Source organism: Spermophilus citellus (assembly GCF_964194105.1).
Source record: "Spermophilus citellus genome assembly, chromosome: 17".
Lineage (NCBI taxonomy): Eukaryota > Metazoa > Chordata > Mammalia > Rodentia > Sciuridae > Spermophilus > Spermophilus citellus.
The window spans coordinates 34968606-34994827 of record NC_138199.1 but is presented as its reverse complement, the minus strand read 5'-3'; the positions used below and the strand labels follow the sequence as shown (position 1 = coordinate 34994827).

At 46.6% G+C, this 26222-nt stretch overlaps 1 protein-coding gene across 2 annotated transcripts in view; it reads left to right on the top strand.

The window, feature by feature from the left end:
• Window positions 1-26222, top strand: part of ASIC2 (acid sensing ion channel subunit 2) — a gene marked incomplete at both ends in the record, with an annotated part of 1055157 nt that overhangs the window by 958896 nt on the left and 70039 nt on the right. For both annotated transcript variants that reach the window (XM_081270517.1, XM_081270516.1), the window contains one exon: window positions 12842-12992. In XM_081270517.1, coding sequence (XP_081126643.1) covers window positions 12842-12992 — 151 coding nt within the window. The remainder of the gene's footprint in view (window positions 1-12841; window positions 12993-26222) is intronic.

The window sequence follows — 26222 nt, the reverse complement described above, 5'->3', positions numbered from 1 at the left end:
ATTATCTTCATTCTTCAATGAGGAAACAGAAAATCATAGAAAATACATAACCGGCCCAAGGTCACATGGCTCAGAAATGGCTCACACTGGATCTGTCCCAATAAAAAAAGCTTATGATCTTTCACTACTCTTGCATGCAATTCACTCCACGATGCCTCTGCAAGTAACTCGCCTCCTCTGAACCTCAGTTTCCTCATCTGTAAATGGGCCAGAATGTCTATTTTGCAAATGTGTTGTGAGATTGAGCTGTTGGGTCCCTTTTATCACCTCTGCTTTCCTCCGGCCTTCATCTGACTTTGTCAGTCACCAGGACTAGATCAGGGTGCACAACTTAAGGTGGTTCTCACTTTCAGTTAGTGCACATGCAGCCTCTGAAAGCAAGTGCGTCCTAAAGTGTCTTGCCCTAGGTCTGCATCTGCAACCTACTGGGGACATCAGGAAGGGAGGGGCTGTCAGTGAGGTCTGGACAGGGTGGAGAGGACAGGAAAGGTAGGCAGGTGAAGATGGACCTTGCTTTAAGAAACCCTTCCTGAAGAGCTGCGTTCTATTAATTGATGTTCATTAACCCACAATGATATCACAGCTGTTTCATCTCCTTGATGATCTGAAGCTGTTTTTATCTCTGTTCCTACCCCAGCAACTCAGAATACACCTGAGGGTAGTGTCCACATCTTATTTATCTGTGTATTCCCAGGACCTAGCCCTGTATTTGATATGTAATAGTTGCTCATTAGAGGTTGAATGAATGAAAGAATGTCTTATCTTTCATTTTAAAAGCCTCTAATCTTTTTAGGTCCTTTTCTACTTAGATCATAATTTAAGAACCTGTGGTACAATAAGAACCACGCTCACCTGGGATTCCATCTGCCAGCTTTAGACAGGAAGGCATGGGAGGCCTGATTAACATTAGCTCAGCTACAAAACTGGTGAAGAGAAGAACCAGAGTTGGATCCCCAAGCCTGTGCTCTCTCTACCCGAGTGGAGGAGCCAAGTCTCTGCACGATGCCGCTGTTAGACTAGAGTCCCTTCAACCTCATCACCTCATAATGCCCTGTGTCACCTTATCAAACTGTCTCCCACTTTCAGGCATGGCCCCTTATTACAAGAACCCTGACACTACAGCAGAAATTACATACTTCTGCCACAAGGTTGGCAAATGGGATTCATCTTATTTGTCAACTCCTGTGCACCCATAGGGGCAGCCAGAATTATTAGATTAAAAACAACTGTGAACCCCAGAGGGCAAAAGTGCTATAATCAATTAGTTCTGTCTGCTTGGGAGCTAGGAAGGAGGATGTCATCATGCATGCTGCCTATCTGCTGGCTAGGCCTAATTCCACATGTCAGGAAAGCAATCTGACTAAACTACAAAAATCCTTCCGCATTCGTGAATCTAAGATGGTTTTGAACAATCACAATGCAAACTTTGCTACTAAAATCACATGCTTCTCAACCACCAAGACCAGCCACAGGGGAGAAATAGAAGACAATGACATTCTGAGCAGTCCCTAAAAAAATCTGAATTCTATTTTTAATGAAAAAAAGGTGAAATCAGTAAGAATTAGTAGAAGGCAGGACTGTATAGGTAGCTACCTATTTGACATTTTCTGGATCAGCTTTTAGAATAAACCTGCCTTGGGATTGTTTTCTGCCCTGGCATTAATTGGAACATCTGCTTTTCCTCTGTAAACATCATAAACCATCATTTTGGTTTCCACCAACGCATTATTTTCAACACAGCCCCATAGAACATTGCAAAACAAACCAGGCACACGAGAGAGCCTCTCCTCTCCCCTCCCCCAGCCCACACCTGCCCAAAAGAAGGGAGATTCCCATCATGTGTGTAATGAGGCCCGAGCAAGGTATGATATGAGTCTTATCTCCCAGTTGGTTGTCCAGGTATAAAACATACTCAGTGGGAAAAGTGAGCCACCTGAGCCCCTGGGATAGATGCTGATGAGGTAGAAAAAAAGCCCGCTTCAGCTGAGTATATCCAACCAGTATAATTCAGACTTCATCTGCAGTAACATACCCAAGGAATGTTCCAGAAGGGATCTGGGCACATTCATAGAAAATCAAGCAGGTATGTATTTCTATAAATCCATCAGGCAGCAGTCAGAAGTAGGAAAGGGGCAAGCAACTGTAAAAAGAATTTTTAATGGCGAGCACAAGTCTCTCTGTGACTTTTTTATACTCCTCATTTTGGAGACATCATGCAATACCTGTCTTTTTGCATCTGGCTTATTTCTCTAAACATAACGTCTTCAGGATTCATTCATATTATTGCAAATGACAGAATTTCCTTCTTTTTAGAGGCCCAATAGTACTTCACTGTGTATTTATACCACATTTTCTTTTTCTGTTCATCCTCAGATGGGCACTCTGGTTGATTCTGTGTCTTGACTGTTGTGAATGATGCTGTAATAAACATGGGAGTAAATGCTGATATATTGCCATGTTGAATCAGTTCCTTGGGATACACACCCAGAAGCAGGACTGCTGGATTGTATGGTAGTTATCATTTTAGTTTATTGAACAATCTCCATACTGTTTTCCAAACTGGCTGCACCAATTTACATTCCTTTCACAGTGCACAAGTCTTCCCTTTTCTCCACAACCTTGCCAACACTTGTTATCTTCTGCCTTTTTGATAATAGCCATTCTTGCAAGTGTGAGGTGATGTCCCCTGTGGTTTTAATTTGCATTTCCCTGATGATTAATGATCATGAGTCTTATTGTTCAAATATTTGGTGGCCAATTGCAATGGTAGTTCCCAGAGGCTTCGTGGTGTTGGGGGATTTGGGGGTGTGAACAGGGAAAAAGGAGACTCTGATCAAAAGGTAGAGTTTCCATTAGACACGAGGAATAAAGTTCTGTTGATATATTGTACAGCATGCTGACTAGAGTTAATAATTTATGGCATGCTTCAAAATTGCTAAAGAGTAGATTTTATATATTCTCATCACAAAGAAATAAGGTGATGAATATGTTAGCCTGATTTTTGATCATTCTACAATGTATCCATGTATCAAAACGTCATGTTGTACCCCATAAGTTAGAAAATTAAGCAAATCAAGTACCAAAAAAATACAGGCCGTATTATGAGAACCATGAGAAATCACAAATCCTCTAGGAGCTCAGATTTCAGGGCTCAGAAGCGGAATCCCTGTTATACTAATAGCTTATTTTATCTGGGGGTACTCTCTTCGCATCCTCCATCTTATGGTGATTGGAACACAGAGTCTGATGTGCCCTGCAGACATGGCAGGACTCAGTTTCTCCCGCCGCCCACACTGTGTGCCTGGGCTGCCAGATCCTGATGTCCCCTGCCTGCTCTGCTTCACCTGGGGATAGGAGGAGGGCTGGGGCAGCAACCATCATGTCAGTAGAGCAACGAGTAGAGAGCGGGGACAGCAAAATAGGGAGATGGCAAGGGACAGTGGCCTCCCCTTCTCCTTCACTTGGCTGTGGGCTCTTGTCCTCCTTGAAGGCAAGGAGGACCTCTGGGTCCTGCTCCCCATCTCAGCCTACGTCTGAAAGTGTGTTCTTCGCAGTCTTCCATGGCTCTTTCTTATTTAGTTGACTTGTCCTAGCCCCGTTTGACTTGGTGGCATGTCAGCATCAGGCAGATCAGAGAGCCAGGCACAGAGAGGCCTTTGCACAGATGTAGGTCTCCCTGGAGAAATAGCAACTCCTCTCTGACTGCAGCTCTCTCTTACTAATTATCTGATAACTAAGCTCCATCGTTCCTTGTTCCCAGTGCCTGGCACATAGTAGGTGTTCAGCCAGGATAATCTGACTCCGAGGTCTGGGTTCTCCCACCAGTCCTGCCCACCTGAGAGTGTTAGGTTCCAGGAGTAGAAAAGGAGGCACAGGTAGACAGAGCTCAAAAGGCAGCCAGAAGTGTGGGCAACCCTGCCACCTTCCTGACAGTGGTAGAGCCATCAGCATGGCTCAGCAGTGACCAGGAGCAGGCTAGGGGATCTGCCTCAGCCAGCTAAATACCACTGGTGTCATCACCACTGTCCCCAGGGAACGTTCTGCCACATTCCCCTACCTTCCCCACCACTGCTATCTCTTCCCACCAGGCGACTTCCTCCTATGCTCTCCATAGCACTTGGCACCAGCCAGCCATGTCCTGCCGGCCATCCTCCCACTGGGCCGTTCCTAAAGGGTAGCTCTGTATCCAAACCTGGTGTGGGGCCTAGAGATGGTCTGTGATGCTGGCTTGATGAACGAATGGGTGAGCCACAACCAGGGCCCCAGACAGAACAGTATCTCAGATTCCGTTTCCACAGCCAAGGAGCAACTCTCTTCCTCCCCAGCTCCTGAAGGGCTTATGCATGATCCAAACTACAAACAGGAATGCTCCCCGCCTGGACAGAGGATTTTTGTCTTTTCTACAAAGCTCTTTCAGACCCATTATAGCTCTTTTGATTTTTTCGACAACCCGGTTGGAAGATACTGTTATTGAGATTTCCAAGATGAGGTATCAAGATCCAAAAAAAAATTACTTCTCCAAATCAGGGGTAGAGCCAGCATTGCAAGCCAGGCCTGCCTTCTTCCCAACTCCTTGCTGGAAGAAAATTTTTTTCTTTCCCCCAAACTTCCCATTAAATGCCTACTATAAGCCAGGTATTGAGCCAGGTCCTGGGAATCCACAAGTGAAAATAACCCAGCTCCTACTGTCAACAGGAGACTGACAGCAGAGACTTCAAAAAAAGAGAAAGAGAGCAAGAGAGCCACCAACCTGTCCTTGAGTCCTGTTAGCCACCAACCTGTCCTTGAGTCCTGTTGGAACTTTCCACCAAGCCCAGGTGCCTGCTAGCCCCACCCCCAGCCAGAGGAGCTGCATTTCAATTGAGAGGCTTCTGGCGCCCACATTCCACTTCCTGATCTCATGTTGGACCCAGTTTGAGATTCTCAGGTGAGGTGTTAGGTAGATTCTTCAGCAGAGGACCGGTATTTTGAGGGTGTTTCCTGGGGAACGACTAGAATGCTTGCAAGTTGCCTTCGTGCGTGGTCCACCAAGAGAACGTTTGCTTGCAATGTGCTGGAATGGAAGGACAACGCTCAGAGTCACCCGTAGCTCCTTTTGTGTTTTCCCAACAGACAGACAGATTTGCCATCATTCGATGCTCTTTCTTCAAGAAGCTCACACATGGATTCCGGCACAGTCTGAAGCTCTTTGGATAGTTGCCCAGTGGAAAAGGCCCTGGATGTGCTTCTGTCTTGGAGATGAAAGGGCCTCTGCCTTCAAGTGAAGCCAGCCACAGAAATGTCAGGTCCCAGAGGATGGCCTCCAGGGCCTGGAGAAGGGGCCAGTCTCATTACCATATTATACTCTTCAAATAACTGTAAGCGGCCTTCTAACTTGCTAATATTGCCTACATAATATAAAGAGACCCATCAAGCAAGCCATTCCCTAGCATTAGGACCTTGGGCAAGACATTGGACCTCTCAGAGCCTCAGTTTCCTCATCTGCAAGTTGGAGAGAATAACAGCTACATCAAAGAGCTCTGTGAGCCTTCACAGACAGTGTTTCAAGCCATCAGCCGAGTGCCACTCAAACATAGTACGTGCTCAACGATTCTTCATGTCTTTCCCTCCTCCCAAGAAAGCAGCCTCTGGTGGAAATGACATGAATGATGTCCTGGGAAAGATGGTGGCCTCTGCTGGGGAGGCAAGGAGAGGGAAGAGAGCTGGCATACTCCTAGTCTCCTCCATCCCCAGGAACAACACCTATCATGCAGAGTTTTTGCTGGTTTTTTTGTTGAAATCACCTTTTTAATATCCTTGTGGGGGAGGGGGATGTACATTCAGAGGACACTTCTTAGAATATAATGGGTGGTCAAACTCCCTGCCACGGGGACAGATGAAGGAGCCGGCAGCACTCGGGCTAAGGCGCCCTCCTTGCCTTCAAAGAGCTAAACATCCCCACAGCCCCCATACCGCCTCATCCCTCCAGCTGTACTTAATTTCAAACACCTTAATTGCAACTTTAGAAAACAAAAGACAGGTTCGTTTTGTTTACTCAGAAGCCTGGTAAACCCATTTCTCAGACACTCTCATTTACCCCCGGTGTGAAATGGGTTGAGATGTTTGCAAGAGAAAAACAAAACCAGCCAAGTAAATGGCTTAAACGAGCACATTATTTTGAAAATAGCCTAATGAGAAATTTCAGTGACTTCATTCAGAAGAACGCTGGATCAACTCAAGGAAAGCGGGGCGGTGGGTGGGGGAGTCGGTGGAGCGTGGGCTGTAGAGGCACTTTGGAGCAGTTCAATTTCATCTACTTCAAGTGTAATAAGCAAGAGCATAGGAGACGCTCATAGGCTACAAGCCTCCCTAAAGGTCAGGATTAAGGAGTGGGTTAGAAGGTTGGAAGCTCAAAGGCCCTTAGATTTATGCTAAGTGAATGTTTCCACAGTTCCTCAGGGGGCTTATACATAATTTATTTTCTTAAGTAGGTACATGGTGTAGAAATGTTGTTTGCCATTTTAATTGGACCAGAAAACTGTGTCTTCGTGGATCACATCTGTTCCTAACCTTTCCCAGCAAGGGGGTTTCGCACGCTCTGGAAGGTAGGATGCCCCAACAGGTCACACCAACCCTAGATTCTGAGCCCTAGACATGCAGCTTTTATAGATCTGACTCCCAGAATGGGATCTCCATCACTGTCTCCAGCCCTTGACAGGGGCATCAGAAGACTCTGGCCAGCAAGCCCAAATCAAATCCTCCCAGACTAATTGTGTGACCTGGGGCAAGTCACTTCACCTCTCTGAGTCTTAGACTGACTCCACATATGCAAAAACTGTCTGGCACTTGGGGGAGACCCTCTGACTCTGGAGTGTACCTTTCAATGCCAGGTGGGAGAGCCCTAATGTCAGGGAAGCACCCATCTCAACAGTCTGCTGGGATCAGCACGGGTTGGGAGAGGAGGAAGGAAGGTGTGAGCTATCGCTACCGAGACTGGGGAGCGAAGAACATCAGCTTGGGAATGAGGGAATGGGAGATGGACCCTGGCTTCTCAGCTTGCCAGCTCTGTGTCCTGGCACAGCCTCTCGGGACCTCACCTTCCTTATCTGTAAAACAGAGCAGATGAATGACAGCAGCTACATGGGGTGACAGGCACTGAAGGTACTCTAGGGCGTGGTGAGGGGAAGAAGCAGCAAAGTCCATCTCTGGATCCAGGTAACTTCCTCTAGAAGTTACCAGATGATTCTCTTCCCATCTCCACCTCCACATTTTATTGATTTAGAACACAGCAGCTTCAGATTGGTGGTGTCTGCTATATCAATAACTGATTACCGTTCTGCTCTTGAGATTCAATGTAGATTTTTCAAAGTGTCTCAGTCACGGAAGCATCCCCCCTCCCTGCAGGAATCCTGGGCCCTGGGAATCTCCTTGGCTGTAGGCTTAATGCTATTAGGAAATAAGCAGTCAGTGGCATGTAGCTGTTTTCATCTCTTCTAAATACTTTAAGATGGATTTGGTATTGTGGGAGTATTAGCAAGACAGGAACCCCACGGCTCCCGTGCCTCAATTCATCTCTGACCCACCCCTACAACCTAATTAGTTCATCTCTCTTCTGCAGAGAGGAACAGAGTTCCTCTCTCCTGGTACTGTTCATAGCTAGTGAAGATGGCTATTCTGCAATCTTCCAAACAGATCTACTCACATTCTCCCCGTGAGGCCCTACAGCCACGTGGCAAGATAGTGATGCCCGGTTTGCAGAAGAAGAGGAGGCAAGTATTGGGAATGGTACATGATGTGCTCAGGACCACAGACTGACAATCTGTGACTGAGCTGCCTGGATCCCATCCTGCCTGATTCAAAATCCGATCATTCCCTATTCAAAATCTCATCATTGCCTCCTTTTAACCCCCTGAATGGAAAGGTCTCACCCATGAGTTCCAGCCTAACTCGTGGCACTATGATCTTCAGCAGCCTCAGTTTCTTCAACTGTAAAATGGGGATGTGACAAAAAGATGCCTCCCCGTCATATATAATTATGATTGGGATCATAACTAAGAATGAGATAGTATCTATGAAAGTGCCAAGAGGGGTAACACAGAGTAGAGGCTCAGGACTTGTTAGTTCCCTCCCTCTGATTTCATAGTCATTGAGAAAGTTGAAGAAACACATAGACACAGACTCTACATAGTACTGCCCTCTGCAAATATTAGCCATGAAGATGATGGTCTTGGGGCTGTTTTTATCACAGAAGGCTCCCTCACTCCTGGAGACTCAGGTTTGAAATATGCACCTTTTTCAATTCTTTACAGACCAATCTAACTATGCAATTCCAGACTCTTAGCAACCTGCAAACCAGCCTGCCATCCACAATGGGGCTGTCAGCTCTTCCCAGGAAGGCAGAGAAATGCCCAGGAGAATGGCAGGTCTGAAGAATAGGGAGCTCAGCCTGACAGTCCGGAGTTAAATAAATTGTATTTTCTGGCTGGGGGCAATAAGGCGTAAATTTGAAGCATGTGTTACACTTACATGTCATTATGCCCTGAAATGGGGAAGGAGAGCCTCATCTTGTCCCAAGTTTGTAGCAGAATTGCACTCTGTGTAAATAGCTCAGTAGCCTTTGATGTTGAGCCCAGAGGAAAATAATCCTCAGAAAAGCCAGACAGGAGCAGCCGTCTCAGCAGCCCAGGCAGGGAGGCCGGCAAAGGCACGCGGCCAGCAGCGCTGGGCTTCCTCTGAGCTCCTTCACCAGCATCCAGAAAGGTAAATCGTCCCCCACCATCTTAGTTCCTAAAAAAGGATCATTTCCTCTGATACCTTTATGGAAAAACAATCAGGAAATCTCAGGGTCAATGAAGGAGGAAGCTGGGCAGGCCACCGTGGAGAAAGGAGGAATGGGAGTTCAGTAAGATGTTAGCACCAACCAGGCTAGAACCAGGAGAGGCCTGCCATGCTGAGGGCACCTGCCAGAGGTGGGCAAGAGGACGCAGGACAGCCACACCTTGGAGCCTATTCCTTTATTTACTCATCCACTCAATAAAACAGAGACAGTGTGAGGAAGTCCCTGCCCTCTTGAAGCTTCCGCTCTAGTTCAGAACTTCAACAAACAAGCACATAAATAACCATCTCGTCTGGCACGCTGATATACACTATGAAAGAAAAACGAAGGGCTAGGAGGTTGTAAAACAAAAAGTCTCAGCTCAAGTAGAGGCTGGGAGACAGCCAGGGGCATCGTCAAACAGGGTTTCTCTGAGGAAGTGGCTTTCAAGCTGAGGCCTGATCAGGGTCTGGCCAGGCACAGCACATGCTTGGAGAACATGGTCAGCAGAAGAAATGGCATTGGAAAGGCTCACGGGGGAAGGCTTGCCGACCTCCTGGGAGCCAAAGTATGTGGGAAGCCTATGGCGGGGAGTAAGCAATGGATACAACCATGCAGGGTTGCAGAGAGGATCTGGGACTCGCTCCTAATGCAACAGGAGCAGCAGAGGGCTTTAGGCTGCCTCCTAGTGGTGGTTCTGACTTGATAAAGAAGTTGGCCATTGGAGTCTAACTTGGCCATCTGTCAGGCTTGGCTCTAGTGACCTCTGGCTCCCCACCGCTGACCAACGCTGACCTGGGTCACTCACACTGGTGTACTTGTGAATTTGCCCAAGCACCCTGTCCCCAGGAGGAGGGATGGGAAAGAGCAGCCTGACACCTGAGCACCGGCAGGAGCCGTCACCTGGGCTAGGAGGGGTTCTGGGTCTGGTAAAGGCTGTGGAGATGGGGAGCAAGAAGTCTCTGTTCACTCCCACTGCAAGGACCTGAGGACCCGTCCACTGCGTCCCCAGTAGGGAAAGACTTCAGTTCATGAGGCTTCAGCCCCCACTCAGTGTCTGCAGAGCAGACACCCCATCAATGATCCACTGGATTTCAGATGAGAGAGACCAGAGCTGCCCCTGCATCTTGCAGCTCTTCTTATCAGTGGGGAAGCTGAGGAAGGGTGGAGTAAAGGAAGAACAGGCTGAATTAGGAGTCAGGGTCGCAGTGGGACATGTCCTTGCTCTGTGACCTTGGGCATGTCGCTACTTCTCTCCCACGTCTTCCTTGTCTTACCTGTGAAGTAAGTAAGTGAGACCATGTCCAAGCCTGCTCTCAGCTCTCACACTCTGTCACCCTTGATTGCTTGGGGAGGATCAATACCTTTGCCATCAACATCCAGCATGTTTAGGCAGGACTAGGATCACAGCCGACTTTGTGAGCAGACACTGCATTCAAACCCCAGCCCAGTGTCCCGAAGATCAAAGACCAAACGAAGCAGGAGGGAGAAGTCCAGGAGCTTGGAATTTGCAATAATCTGATGCTAAGCTGAAATTTACTTACAGACCTCTTCATGACCATAGACCAATTTGTATTCCAAGTCATTTTGAAGACAGGATATTTAGAGTATCTACAAGGAAAGGTCTTATTGGAACACCCCAGACTTCACTCCGGATGTGTCCGATCCCTTACAATGGACGTGCTAGCTATAAAATGCTCTTATCTGTTCATTACAGTGGTCTCCAAGAGCATCTCTCCAGGGGACAAGTTCATTATCCAAGTTCAATCATTATATGCAGTCGTGATGATAAAACTTGGTTCTTTGAAAGACTGTTTGCTTTAGACTTTGCCTTAATTCCAGCTGTTCTCCCACACCATGAAGCTGGGAGAGTAACTCTTGGTTGTCCTGAAATAGTGCAGCTATCCAGGGACTCAGAGCTGTTTGGTAGAGTGGAGAAAAATGTAGAATCTGCTGTTTTCTGGCCCTTCTTATAAGTCCTGAAGGCAGACAGTAGGCTTTGTATTTTTCTTTTTTTTTTTTTTTTTTTTTTTGCAATCTTCATAACCCTTGCACTAGATGGGAGCACATGGACGTGAATAATGAATGACATAGAAAAAGTAAGGCACGGGGTGGTGGTATGTTTCCACTGGTTAAGGACAGCACACCCAGAAAGAGTGCACGTGTTAGAATAGGAAAGACAGAGAGCTGAAGCCCAGCTTCTCTGCTTACTAGCTGTCACTTAACCTCTCTGGGTCTTGGTTTCCTCCTCTCCACAATGGGAATGGCAGTGCCCACCCATGGTCATAGTTGTGAGGGTTAAATGAGATACTACAGGAAACATGTCTAGCACAGTGTTTGGTACATGGTAGAAGACCATCTTCCTTCCTTGCATCCAGTTATCAAGATCTGCATGAGGAAGGCAGTCTCAGCTCACCTCTGCTATTTACCTGCCCTGCACTAAGGATGAGAAGCCAAAGGGGCTCCCTACAGCCTCCATGCTCCAGGATGGGACATGCAAGGGTGCATGGTCAGGGAGGGAGGGGGTCCTGGACCCCAAACTCAGTGTCTGAAGGAAGCCAATACATTTGGCTTGGCTCTATTCCAGCCAATTTTGCTGGATATAATTTGGCTTCAGCAGGAGGCTCCAAAGCAGTTATATAATCATAATAACCCATTGCATTTGTAGAAAGCTTTTCTAGTTTTCAAAGCATTTTTGCACGCATTGCCTTATTTGATCTTCTCGATAACCTTGAGAGGTGGAAAATGCAAGGACCAGAACCTCCATTTGATAGATGAAGAAGTTGAGGCTGGGAGGGTTTATTTGGTCCACCCAATGTCACACATCTAATAAGGGGCAATGCCAAAACTTAGAGGAAGATTTCCACATTCCTTGCCCTGAGCTTCTCCACACCTTCATGTGATGTCTTTGTAAACTTGCTTTCACCACGCAAAGGAGGTAGGGGCAGCAGAAGCAGCAAGTAGAAACTGGAAGTGTGTGAAGCAGCCAGGTATGGCTGGAGGTGGTGCAAGTTGTTCAGGCTCCACCCCCAACTCATTCCTTGGATCATTCATTCATTTGCCATATACTTGTGGAGCACCCCCAAGTGACAGAAATTGCTAGCCACCAGAGAAAGACACAAAAGTAAGCAAGCAGATGCAGTCCCTGAGTTTACTTCTAGTAGGCACCTGGGGACTCAGGTGGGAGGCAGGAGGGTGGAAGGGAGAAGGAGCAGGCAGAGCACATCCTACAAGACTGGGCATGGAGGATCTGGATTTTAGACTCAAGGGGATGGGGCAGCCCGTCAGACTCTTAGCACTGGAGTAACATGATCAGGTCTGCATTTCACAAAGAGGGAGCCACAGTTAACTTAGGGGCTGGGCTGACAGCATTTTCTGGAATCCAGGAGGCCTGCTAGGAAACCAAGGAAGCCCACGCAAGAATTGTTTGGGTCCTACATTATAGCAGGATAGAAAAGGCTAAATTTGAGGCATATTTAGAGAGAGCAGTGATGGGACCTTGCTGGCTGATTGCACATAGGGATAAGGAAGAGTGGACAGTGGCTCTGAGAGTCTGGCTTGAGCCCCTCTGCAGGTGGTGGTGCTGTCCCTGGGACAGAGTATAAGACAACTGTCCATTTGGAGTGGGGAAGCTGAGGAAGGAGATCTGTTATGTCTGGGACATGCTGAGCATGGAGCATCTGTGGGACACCAAACAGTGGGATCCATATGTCTGGAGCCCAGGACAGAGCTTGGGTCTTGCTGTGTGAGTTCAAGAGTCAGAAACTTACAGATAATATTTGATGCTTAGAAGTGGACCTTCCAGTTGAGCAGATCACATTTAACAAAACAAGCCCCAAAGGGTGTCCAGAGTGATCCTTTGATACCAGAATCTCACTTGGCAAAAGTCCAGCCATTGGTCAGGTTGAGAAATCACTGGACTCCAAGAGGGGTTGATTGGAATGGGCTGTGGGGACACTAGCCTGCTGTGGGACTTCTGGGGTCTCACCAATCTTTGGAGTCCAGTGCGAAGTCACCATGTGCTTCTCTCTCTTTTCTTTCCTTCAGGTGTTTACAAAATATGGGAAGTGTTACATGTTTAACTCAGGCGAGGATGGCAAGCCTCTGCTCACCACGGTCAAGGGGGGGACGGGCAACGGGCTGGAGATCATGCTGGACATTCAGCAAGATGAGTACCTGCCCATCTGGGGAGAGTCAGGTGAGCGGGGCCCAGGGACTGGGGCTCTGGGTGGTGGCGAGGGTGCAGGTCTGGTTCAGAAGTACTGGTGTGGCCCATCTGGGCTGTCTTGGCCCGCCCTAGAAGGGCTGCTCTCCAGCAAGGGGTTGGCGACATGCCAGTGAATGGTGAAGATGTCCCTAGCATGGGAGTGTCACCCTGGGTCTCCTCAGACATCTCTAGGTGGGAGAGGAGCAGATGATGGGAAGACTAGAGCGGGAAGGTGAGATGAGGGAGGGGAGGTATTGAAGAGGAGGCCTGAAGGAAGGCTCTAAGGACAGCTGTGGTCGGGCAGGTGAGTGGTCTGATTTCCAGAGAAAAAACGGGATAGACCAGCCTCCTCCTCTCCCAGCTGTCCTGAATACCACCCAGCTGGACCATCCATCCAAAAAGGAGAGCAAACTCCTGCCCCCTGGGGGAAGGAGAAGGGGCTGCAAGAGGTGTTGGAAAACCAAAGGTCATGAGCTCAGGACACAGCACCATGCCTGTGCAAGCCCCTGGGGACCCTTGTGTTTGGGCCTTGGAACTTTTTTCATGCATTCATTTCTGACTTCTTATTTTTCAATCTAAAAAAAAATTTCATTAACCATGTATGCTCTCAAGTTTTGCACCCAAGTAAGGGTGTTAAGGTGAAAAAACCCGGGTCCGTGATCACAGCTTAGCAGAGGAGGTACAATTACAGAGAATGGGGATCAGGGACAAGGTATTTGAATGGGATCCTGAGATTGTCCTGCATTATCTGGGTGGGCCTGTTATCATCACCTTTGTAAAAGGGCACAGGAAGGTCAGGCAGAGGAGAAAGTAATGTCATGACCAAAGCCAAGATTGGAGTGAAGCAGCCATAGGCCAAGGAATGCTGGGAGCCTCTGCAATTTCACCAGGAAGAGAAGGTCGAGCCGGTGTGCCCAAGATGGGGAACCAGGGATACAAAAGAGATCTGAAGTCAAAGTCAAGCAGAGCGCAGGGCATAATGCGGGGAATCAGGGGGTCAAGAGATGAGCCCAAGGAGGGGGCAGGGGAGAGGAGATCCAGCAGGAGGGAGACCCTGGACTCTCAGGTGGGAAGTGAGGAAGGGGTGGAAGCCAAGCAGTCCAGCCCGGCATCCTGCTGGCCCCATCTAGTGATGCCTCCCACTGGGAGAGGTCTAGCCTCGCCTTCCAGGGTACCTCCCAGTCACCCCCAAGGACAGCTGGCTGTAGATGCCAAGCTCTCTCCCACCATCTGCTCTCCCTTGATCCCTGCACCTTGCATCTGAGTTCCCCAATGAGGACAAGTGAGCATGGCCGCTGGCCTCACATGATCTCAGTCCCCTGCACCTTCAGCTACAAAACAAGATGACCCCACATGCATCACTTCAGCAGCGCCCTGTTGCCATTCCAGTGCACTGAGCCATGTCAGTGTTTGCTGGGTAGATGCTCCGTGGACCCTGTCCACTCTTGTACATCAAAGGCCCCTCCCTTCAGGACCCACATGCAACTGAATGAAGGTCTGTGTTCTTGCTGAGCTTCAGCACCCTCAAGGCACAGGCCTGGCTTTCCAGAACATCCTGAGGCCCAGCTGCATCCTGTGACCACAGAGCCCTCAAACAACCCTGGGTCCTGGGGCTGGGTCCCCAAAGCAAGGTCCTTCCTGCAGACACTAAAATAGATGTGCTTGTTGAATCACTTGTGGGAAAGAAGAGAAAGGAGGAAAAAATTAAATCCTGGAGACCTCACCCCCAAGGCCCAAGCAGAAGTTATGATGTCCTTCCATGGTAACAGATTTCCCAGCCTGTTACCTTGATTCAAGAGTAAAAACACATACACACTCATACACAAATGCATGCACATACACTCACACATACACAAACACACCCAAACACACGCACACATACCTGCACACACATACATGCATAGACATATGCACATACACATGCATATGTACACAAATACACACACATTCTCAATGCCAGGATCTCCATCACAGACATCCTCACATAGCACACCTCCCTGTGGATACCTGGCCTTGGGCCAAGCACTGGCCACTGATAGAAAGGGATATGACCAAAATGCCACCCTATGAAGGGTACCTTCTGTCTCCTCAAACCACAGCCAGTGCAGGAAATAACATCTGAGACTATCTTCACTAGTCCAAACCTGTTCTTTTCCCAGAGGCCTGGTAGGAAGTCATGATACACTTGAAGTTGGCAGTACATTCATGGCCAATATTTTTGCAGCCACCTCCCACATTTCTTCGGGGCTGTGATATTCCTCATTCTTGACCTTTCCCTCACATGACCTTGATTGACAGGCAAAGCTGCCTACCTCCCTTAGAGAAAGAGGCTGAGGCTAGCTCTCTTCCTCCAGGTCACTGAGATGTATCACCTAAATTCTTGATCAAGGCTTCCTCCACTCTACCCTTCTTCAGGCTACGAAGCCACTGAGCACTGAAGTCTCTGGTTACCTCAAGGCTACTTATCTCCTGGGCTGGCAGGGGTGCAGAGTGAATCCCACATGGGTGAGAATAAAGCCAGCACCCTGCTGAATGATGAGAGGTGGGTCCTGGCAGGTGACAGATGCTTATCTGTGAAGCCACCTGAGGAGGCACAGGCACTTCTGAGTGCTTGGTCATTGGTCCCCAGGCCTGTGAGCCCAGCCAGGTCTGGCCCTGCTATTGTCATCAGAAGTCAACCTTCCTGAAGTGCCAAGCCACATGGCCCCACAGAAGCCATCTTGCTTCCTTGACAGTCCCACCTCTCAGTCTCGGGAGAAGGAGCCCAGGTCCTCATAGGAGCTATGTGTGTGATGGTAGGAAAAAAAAGAATTGAAATGTGGCTGTTGAGGGAGTGGCCACTGGCAGCTTGTTGCTGGAGGCAGAGTAACAGGACAGAGAGAATAGCATGGTAGGGCCAGACAGACCCAAGGTCAGCTCCCGGTTTTCCTTCCCTGTGTGTGTGACTGAGGACAAAATGGGTGAGCCTCCGTTTCCATATTTATAAAATAGAGATGAATAAAGCCCACACTTTTAAGGATGGGTTAAAGGCTCGAGTGAGTGCTCTTTGCAAACTGTAAACAGGGGAAAGGTAGTAATGACAGCCAGGAGGTGAGTCCAAATATCCCAGAGGCAGAGAATATTCCAGATATCCCACATGTGTGATGGGGGTCCTGAACCATTCAAAACCTGGAAGCCCCATTTCTGCTCAAAGAGAGCCTCTGATACAGTCTCATCCTGGTTTACAAACAACTCACCTCTCAGGAAGATAAGGAAGCAGCAAGGGAACCTCTCTTCCGGATGTAATTCCAACTAACAGGCAGGACCTCCGCGGGAGGTGGCAATGGTTTGTCAGACCACTATCAACACATATGGTGCCAATGAGTGAGTCGAAAAAAGGCAATACCTGTATGCTTAGTGAGTAGAAGGTGATGCTCTGAACACTACCCAAACTATCCCTTCCTCTAGGCTGATAAGACCCCACATCAGGGGGTTTCTTTGACAAATACTTCTGTGTGGGGCACCCTAATAATAAGCTATTTTAAAGAAGGTGGACTCAGTTTCATGTGGACCCCAAAATGGACCCTCTGGAGCATCGGGAGTTGGTGATATTATGTGTTATATAAATAAAAAGGACCCAGGGTCAGAAAAGAATCTAGAGATTTCAAATTTGACAGCGTTATGCACATTTATTCTTTGCAGGAATTCTTTAATATGCTACATTATGAATCTCCAAGAGAGAAATATTGCATGCCATATTTATTTTCCAAATGCCTTTGTCCATGGAAATCTTTTCCATGGAGGAGCTCACAAAACACACTTTCGGAAAAACTATCCTAGACCATAGAAGTACAGATTTCATGGCCAGAGTTTTTCTAAAGGAAATTAAATTGAAGGCAGGTGGGAGGTTGTTAAAAATGAAACTCTGTGTAGATACCTCTGAGTAACTTCAAAGATGAAAGAAATAGGCAGTGGGTTATCTAGGTTGCACATGAGAGGAACCTGAATCAAACAAGCTGAGGCTTGAAAGGAATTGTATTGCCCTCAGAATCCAAGGCAAGCTTCAACAACCAGCCATCAGGAGGGGCAAGGAGGCAACCCGAGACAACTGGAACCCTTTCTCTCTCTGAGTCCTTTTCATTCTGTCTCACTAGAAGCAGGTTTTTTCCACACACATGTACATTTTTTTCCCCCACACATGGCTTCCAGTAGATACTGATTTTCTTTTTATTTTATAGATCCTACCACCAGCAAGAGACTATTTTGACTATCTTGCTGATTTCCTGTTTCAAAAAAAGAAAAACAAGCAGGGAAGGGAACCATTGGCCCAGCTCAGTCAGGTGACCACCTCTGGACCAATCAGTGAGCAGGGGAGTGTATTCCAGAGAGGATTCTGAAATCGACCCTGAGTACACTGGGTGGTTGGTAGTTGTGGCAGATATAGTCCCATGCCTGGCCACACTGGGCAAGGTGGGGCTAACAGGGAGGGCTGCCATTTGAGGAAGCCAAAATCATGTACAGGGAGCTCCAGTTCTAAATGGATACAAACATTAGAAGGACCATAAGGAGGGCCTTCCTGTTCCATCTCCTTCTATTTCTCATTTATTTCAATACCAAATGCACATTTTAGCAAACAGATTCTGCCTTGATTTTTTTCCCCAAATCCTAGAATTAAGAGTACATAAATATGATTTTATATCAGGTATTTTTTGGGCATAGATATTATTTTTAAAATCTGTGCTATAATAAGGGGTAAAGATCTGGCTCATGTTTACCTTTGGTTTCATCACCTCCAACTCTCCCCTTGTTAACTTGGCTCTGGCCAAGCCGACCTTTCTCCTGCTTTTCAAATACTCCAGGGATGCTCTTGCTCTAGATCATCTGCATTCCTATTCCCTCTACCTGGATTCCTTGCTCAGATATCCACATGGCTAATTGCTTTCAATGTCCAGTTTTTGCTCAAACATCACCTTCTCAATGAAGTTGACCCTGTTTAAAATTGTGACCCCACTTTTCCACTCCTTATCCCTCCTCATGAGCTCATCTCTTCGTTGCTTCTCTGACATGCATCATCTTCGACAGTTCCACATGATTCACTTAATTATGTTTTATTGTCTGTCCCCTCCCACTAAAATATGAAGCCCCAAAAGGTCAGGGATCTTGTACTGATGTAATGTTGCAACGGTGCATACTCCCAGCTCCAGGGACAAGGAGGAGTAACATTGATGAGCAGCTACTATGTATCATGAAGAGTCTGCCCCATGAATCTTTCCGGTTCCCCTGCTAACAAGGTGACAATCCCTATTGAAAGATGAAAAAAAAAAAAAAAACAGGCCCAGAGAGGTTGAACAAGCTCCCCAAGGGCACACAACCAAGTTAAACAGTCGAATCAAGCTTAAAACCCATACTGGAACCCCAAAGCAATGCTCCCTCCACAAAATTGTGATTGTAAAAACAACTGCCATTAAAATAGCTCAGGGGAAAAGGTTTGCACAAAAACCCTGGAGAGAGAATGGCATGTAATGATAGGTCTGTTGCAATCCTCCTTTTCTATTTGTTCCTCTTTTTTTATTTTTTTTTAAAGAATGGAATCATTATATTGAATAAAAGCTATAGTACAGTCCCCACATATAAAACAGATGAAAGCAGAACTTCAGGTTGCTTTCTCCCTTACTCCTATGGCCAACACCTGGGCACCCCTGAGGAACCCTAGGGTTCCATGGAGCCCAGTTTGGAAACCACTGGATGGGAGGCAGATATTATTGGTTTAAAAAGTATTGGTTGATTCTGTGATTGTGTCCATTCCAGAGACCAGCTCTGAGCACCCCTGGCCCTTCTGCTGGGATGGTGCAGGAAGCTCATGATGTGTCTGCAGAGCTCCTGAGTCTCAGGGAAGCAGACAATCTAGATTTCTGATTAAACATGGTGGATTGGACATTAGCATTTAGGGGATGCTCCCTCCCCAACCCACCGAAACAGCAATCAAGTATTTTATTTTTAGTGCAAACCCACTAGGACAATGACAGTAGATGTCAGCAAACGTGTGGAAGGTGGAAAGCAGATGGTTAAGTGGTCACCAGCTCGGCAGAATAGACCCGGCTGAAAAGTAAGGACCTTCACTGAAAAATAAGGGCCCCACCATCCTCAACACAGAGCCCCCAGGAAGGGTCGGGAGTCGAAGGCCTCAGAAGCTGCTGAAGATGAGGATGACAGGTGGAGCTTTGGGGTCCCCCAGGTATCATCATCCCAGAGCCCAAAGCAGGCAGACAGACTGTTCTCCTGCCCCAGGAGACAGACAGGCTCTGGATGTGGGAGACTAGGTCCAGCTGAGAGCCTGATGCTAAGCAGATACCAGGGAGAGAAGGAGGAATTCTGCTTGCTGAGCAGGGGTACCTGCTCATATGACTCCACCCACCCCAATCAAGTGTTTGAGATGTTCTTTCCTGGAGAAACGGAGAAATCAAGAGAGAAGTACCACAGATAATGATGACAGGAGGCCTCAGCCTCGTTAGGCCTGGCATGACATACCTCGCAAAGTCCCACACACAGGAAGGGCTGAGCAGCCTTTAAGTGCCTCTTAACCATGATTGGACCACCAGAGTCAGGCACTCCAGGGAAACTATTTTTTTTTCTTTTTTTTTTTATTGGTTGTTCAAAACATTACATAGTTCTTGATATATCATATTTCACACTTTGATTCAAGTGGGTTATGAACTCCCATTTTTACCCCATATACAGATTGCAGAGTCACATCAGTTACACTTCCATTGATTTACATATTGACATACTCATGTCTGTTGTATTCAGCTGCCTTTCCTATCCTCTACTATCCCCCCTCCCCTCCCCTCCCCTCCCCTCTTCTCTCTCTACCCCCTCTACTGTAATTCATTTCTCCCCCTTGTATTATTTTTCCCTTTCCCCTCACTTCCTCTTGTATGTAATTTTGTATAACCCTAAGGGTCTCCTTCCATTTCCAAGCAATTTCCCTTCTCTTTCCCTGTCCCTCCCACCTCTCATCCCTGTTTAATGTTATTCATCTTCTCATGCTCTTCTTCCCTACTCTGTTCTTAGTTACTCTCCTTATATCAAAGAAGACATTTGGCATTTAGGAAAGAAACCCAAACCAAACAGAAAGGAAACATTGTAAGATAGAGATCATTGTTAAGTTGTATAAGTTGTAGATGCTGTAGAACAAGGATGGCCCAGGTTCAAATCCCAGCTGTTCCACTTACCAGCTGTCTGACCTTGGGCAGGTTATCTAACCTCTCTGAGCCTCAGTTTCATCACCTCTGAAGTAGGAGTATTGTTATCCACTCCATAGTGTTGTTAGGCAGATAGAAGCAAGTTAATATTTATGATGTGTTAGAAAAGTGCTTGATAAAATTAGGCAATATAAGGGTTTAATAAATGAAAAATAAATGCAGGAAGCAGAAGGAAACATTAAAATGATTTAATTAAAATTCTCAAAAGAGATAAAAGACAATACTGCATCCATAAATACAAGCACAGGGTGCTATTAAAAAGAGCATTCAGAGAAGAAAAAATCAAAATTAAAATTATGATTGCAGGTATTAAGAACAATCTATAAAAGAATTGGAATTGAGGAACACTGCCAAAATATTTTTTAAAAAAAAGACAAACAGAAAATAGAAGAGAAATAAAATATGGATCAATTTAGAAAATCCAACAGCCTGCTACTAGGAATTCTAGAATAACAAAAAATAAGAGAACGGAGAAGAGCACATTGTGAAAGAACTAATATGAACCAAATTCTCAACTGAAGTTCATGTTCTTCCAGATTGAAAGACTTGGCCAAGACCTGTCTGTAATTGTGGCTAAACAACCAGACCAAGACACATCTTTGTGAAATTCAGGCTAATGGAAACTAAGAGAAAATCTTAACCATTTCTGGAAAGGAAAAAGGAATCATGTATCTGGAATCTAGAATCAGAATGGCCCAGGGCTTCTGGATAGAAGCAATTGAATCTACAAGGCAACATTGCCTGGTGGGAAAAGGGGTTGATCTTTATTTTCTAAGACAGAATCCTAACTCAGCAAACTTCAAAGGAAGTGCAGGGTAGAATGTGGTTTGGAAAAGCAAATTTCCCATATAGACTTTTCCAGAAATTACTGGAGGATGAGAGAATCAACCAAGAAAGAGCATCACATATGATTCTGGAGACAGGAGATCTGGCCTAAGGAGATTCCCAGACATAGATGAAAAGAAAAACCTGGGAGACCGCTGAGCAGGAGACCTAGAAAGCAGCCAGTCTAAACTGGAGCAGGCATCTGTTGGCTTCAAAAGGGACAAACCTTGTGGTTCTGGCTAAACGGAGAGGTGTTTCACAGATTTGCCCAAGAGCCTGGGATTCTTAATGATAGGTACCTAGTGAGTCAAACAGACCAGAGAACAATAGGCAAGGCAGACAGAACATAGAAAGACAAAATAGCATCACACAACACCAAGCTGAACTGTGGACAATATTTACACAGCCATAGTTATATGAAAGAAGCTGGTCATCCAGCCAGGTGCACACCTGTAATCCCAGTGACTCTGGAGGCTGAGGCAGGAGCATCTCATATTTGAGTCCAGTGTGGGCAACTTAGTGAGACCCTGTCTCAAAGAAATAAAAAGCTAGGGGTGTAGCATAGTGATAAAGCACCCATGGGTTCAGTCCCCAGTACCAAAAAGAATTAAAATAAAATAAAAACAAAGCTGGAAACAGATAGAACCAAAATATCAAAACACATCCTTAGAGGATGAAAGGAAAAGAAAAAATAGTTCAGCACCTCCAAACAGAAATCTCACATCCTCACCTTGCATGATAGGAATTCAGTGGATAATATCTAAAAATTTTTTTTCAACCAAGAAATAACTTCCAATCAGTTGATACCCATGGAAATAGGAACATGAACACCACAAGAAATGGCTCAAGCAGTGAGCTGAGAGTCGCAGCCCCTAAGGAGTGGTACTCAGGGGGTAGGGAGAGGTGGAGCAGGAAACTGATGCTTTTCATTAAAAGCCTTGCAGTACCATTTGGCTGTTTAAATTATGTACATAGATTGCTTTGATAAAAATAAAAGTTAAATTAAAAATAATCATAAATTTTCAACATAGCTGGGAGGCCTGAGCAGCTATCAAGGGTAACATGTCTCCTCTCCCCCATTACAAATGGCACGAGGCAAGAGTGGATGTTGACGGTGGTTGCTATGGTTTCTCAGCTTCCAGGGTAAACTCTGGCCTGTGTTCGGAGAGGCCAGCTGAGATGGGATGCTTACTCCCCAGAGTGGGCCCATGTGCTGGCGGGGGTCTCCACAGGTGCCTGAGGATTCCGGAGAAATGATTCCATAAATCATCAGTGGGGACAGGCATCCATTCCACAGCCAGAGGCGCCTGGCTTTTCTCATTTTGGGAAAACCTTGCTCAATGCACATGCTAAGTGCTATGCAGAAAATATAGGTGATTTTGATAAAACTCCCAGCCAGCCAGCCAGTGGTCCACAGTGAATACCTAGGAAACTTACAAAACAGACTCACCCCCAGGGATCATGTCCCCTAATGAATACCTCTCCTTTGGGCAATTACTATGTGCTGGACACTCCAGTGCTACAGATAATGGGCCCAGTCCGGGTTTTCAAAGAATTCACAATCTAAGGATTATCTAAGGAAAGCTATATACTATTACATGGTAGATGGAAACCCATTCATCCAACAGCTTTCATATAAAGTGCCTAAGGAGTGCCAGGCATTTGCAGTCTGGCGAGAGAACACGTGAATATTTAAGTGTCATCAAGCGCTGTGACAGATAGAAGACAGACTGAGAGCAAAGGAAGGGCAACCCCTTCTAGAGGGGAGGAAAAATGTATCTCTCAAAGGGGCTTCAGAGAGGAAATGACTTTGGTCCCAATCTCAGGCCTGTTGACCAGGTTGCTGGACAGAGCGTGGGAGTCAGAGGAGGATGTGGGGCCATGGGGAGGTGAGGTCCCTAACATGGAGGGAAAGAAGGACCAAGGCCAAAAATGGCTCTGGGTGTATTGGAGCAGCTAGGTAGAGGCCAAACCACCAAGAGCCTCCTGGTATGTTTTGCTAAAGCACAGGTGTTTGTGCCCAAATCCTGCAACTCAAATTGTGGTCCTCCAACCTGGAGGATCGAACTCACCTGTGCGATTGTTAGACACATAGAATTTCAGGCACTGTCCTGAAATGTGCCCCATAACACACTCCCCCAGTGACTCCGGTGTAGGAAACTCTGATCTAGACCACCTTTTCCCACCCCTTGGAAAGCTGAGAATGCCCTAATTAACATTGAAATATTTCCCCAGCATCACCTCACGTGAAAACTATTGTGCTTCCATTTATTATTTGAGAAAATATTCCATAACAAAAAGTAGCTAGGAATCCAGTCGTGCCGTGGGTGGACTTTGGCTTCTATAATCACATTACAGTCTCTGTACTACACGATCCATTCAACAAACTGAACAGAGTTCAACAAAATGTTGTACCTCCCTTCACCCTCAGCATATATAAGCAGAATTTTTATAAATAGAATCTTAATCATCCACTAACTTCCTGTATCATTTCAGAGATATGGCCCTTCCTGGTGACTTTTTAAGGGTGGTATCTCCCACATGCTGATTGCCCACCCAGAACCAAGGCATTTCTTATCAAATAATTTATAATTTATACTCTCTGAGTCTGAATGCACTAGAGAAACATATTACTTAAAGAATCCTTGGGATAAATCTTTTTGTAATGGGATTAGACCCAACTCCATGCACAGCACCTCACTAATGTAGGTTTTGCAAGTATCCTGTTTAGCAAGAATGTAGGTCCAGCCCCACTCCTTGTTTACATAACCAAGACCTAACATTACTATCTCCTTCCCCAAAGGGGGCACATGGCCTTACAGAGTATAAGGAACTATATTTTGCCTTATTCTCATACTAAGATTCCCTGTGTCAGGCTGTTTTAATCCTTTAACAGATTAGCTTTTTTTAACAGATGTGATAAGCAGTTGTGTTTGCTTGCTGCTGCTACAACAAAACATAGGAGATGATCAGCTTACAAAGAGGAAAGATTTATTTTGGTTCATGGCTTCAGAGGTTTCAGTCCATAGTCACAGAGAACGTCATGGCAGGGAGCCTGTGGAGCACAGGTATTCACCTTACGTCAGCCAGGAAGCAAAGAGAGAGAAAAGAGGGGCCAGAGCTCCAAGACACCCTTCAAAGACACACCTCCAATCACCTACTTCCTCCAACTAGCATCTGCCCTAAAGTTTCCACCACCTCCCAGTAGCCTGTTAAATTAAGAGATGAGACTAGAGCCTACATGATCCACTCTCCTCCCACCCCCCAAAAAAATGCCCCACCTCTGAACACTCCCACTCTGGGGACCAAGCCTCAACACATGAGCCTTTGGGGGAGATTTCTATTCCAAACCACAGGTCTCTGACACAATGAATGAGTGACAAGAAGTGACTGCCCTATGATCCCATAGCTAATAAGTCATGGAACGAGGGTTTGAATCCACATCTTCTGATTTGGTCCACCTCTGTCCTCTCCACTTTAAAAATGAAAAAGAAGACCAGTGGCCTTGGGGAACGGAGTTCAACACAACGTAGCATGTTTTCACCATGTCGTGGTGTCTTTAAAATGTCCATGAGCTCTGTGGTTCTGCAGAAAGGGCTAGAGTTCTTGGCTTTCACCAAACTCTTGTGGCCACCCAGTAGCACCTCCTGGAGGCATTGGTGAGGACGCTGTGCTCCATCATACTGCCACCCAGGACAGACGATCACAGCCCATCCAGCAAGCAGACATGATGCTGGTATTTTCTCCTCCGGAAGTTCTCCTCGCCTGGAAATGTCACCTGTGTGCAGCGGGGCATGAGCTTTCCCATCTCTGGGCTGGCTTTGGATTTTCTTGCCTAAGAATGATTTATTGGGCCTGCCAGGGAGGGGCAGAGAGGGAGGACAAGACATGCACTAGCCGATTTTATATAAGCAGCAATTTGTGGATTCTTCTTGCTATCTTGACGAAAATCAGCCTCTCTGACTTGATGTGAGTTCTGATCAGTCACATCCAGTTTTTCAAATCTATTTTTTTTAATGAGATGCAGTGAGGTTAAGAGATTTATTCATGGTCCCCAACTCATAGAAAATTAGAGCTAAAAGTGCCTGAGAGACCAGCCCCAACTTGGTTTTAACAGAAAGGAAACTAAGGCTCAGAGAGGCAATGCAACCTGTATCAGGTCACACAGTTATAAAATAGTATGGTGGGGAATCAAACCCAGGTCCCTGATGTCAGAGCCTGTGTTTTTCTTAATGCACTTTGCTGCCTCCCTCGCCAGACCTTGTCCTCTTGAATTTCTCTGGCACAAGCAGAAGAGCAGGGACCAAGAGAGTATATCTTAAGGACCTGAAAGAGCATTCCACAGGCCTTCTTCACCTAGTCTCTCGAGGGCTGGGACACTTGTCCCTATCACTGTCACCAATTCACACTTAATGAGTTTTCCCTGAACTGTGAGATAAAAGGGCAAAGTCTGCACAGCCCACTGTAAACCAAATTATTACAGCGGGTAGCTCACGAGCTTGTCATCTGGGACCACTGAGTCTTTTGGACATCTGGCAAAGGGCAGAGGAAGATGAGAAGTGAAGACACTGGATCCCAGGCTCTGCCCAGCTGCCAGTTGACATCCTCGCCGCCAGGGGCTGCTCCCTTCTCTGCCGGCCTCACTCTTCCCACTGAGAAGTTAGTTAAAGAACAGTCTAGGTCTCTCCTAGCTCCAAAATTGTAGGTAGCCAGGAATCTGTCCTTGACTTTCACTGAGCTTGGTTTCTTCCTCTGTAAGATGAGCAAAATGTAAAACAAAATACTGTGTCACATGGGGGAGCTCTTGACATCAGCTTCGGGATGACTGGAAATCCCGTACAGTGGAGTCTGGGAAAAGTCCCAAAGCTTACCGGACCCCTGCCAAGATTGTTGTCTGCCATCTTCCAGGCAGGATTCAAATCTCAGTGGCTCAAGGTCCTGTCCTGCAACATCCCGAAAGTCCCCTACCCAATGCAGAATGTGGCCAGTAGCACCAAAAAGCACAGAGTATCTGTTCAAGGGGACTCATATAGGAAGGCAAAGAGCCGTGGAGCCAAGTGGACAGAGATTCTGCTTTGGTTTTGCTTTGTGTGGCCAGGGCAAGATAACCTCTCTGAGACTTTTGTGTATCCCTCTGTAAAATGGCGGTGCCCAC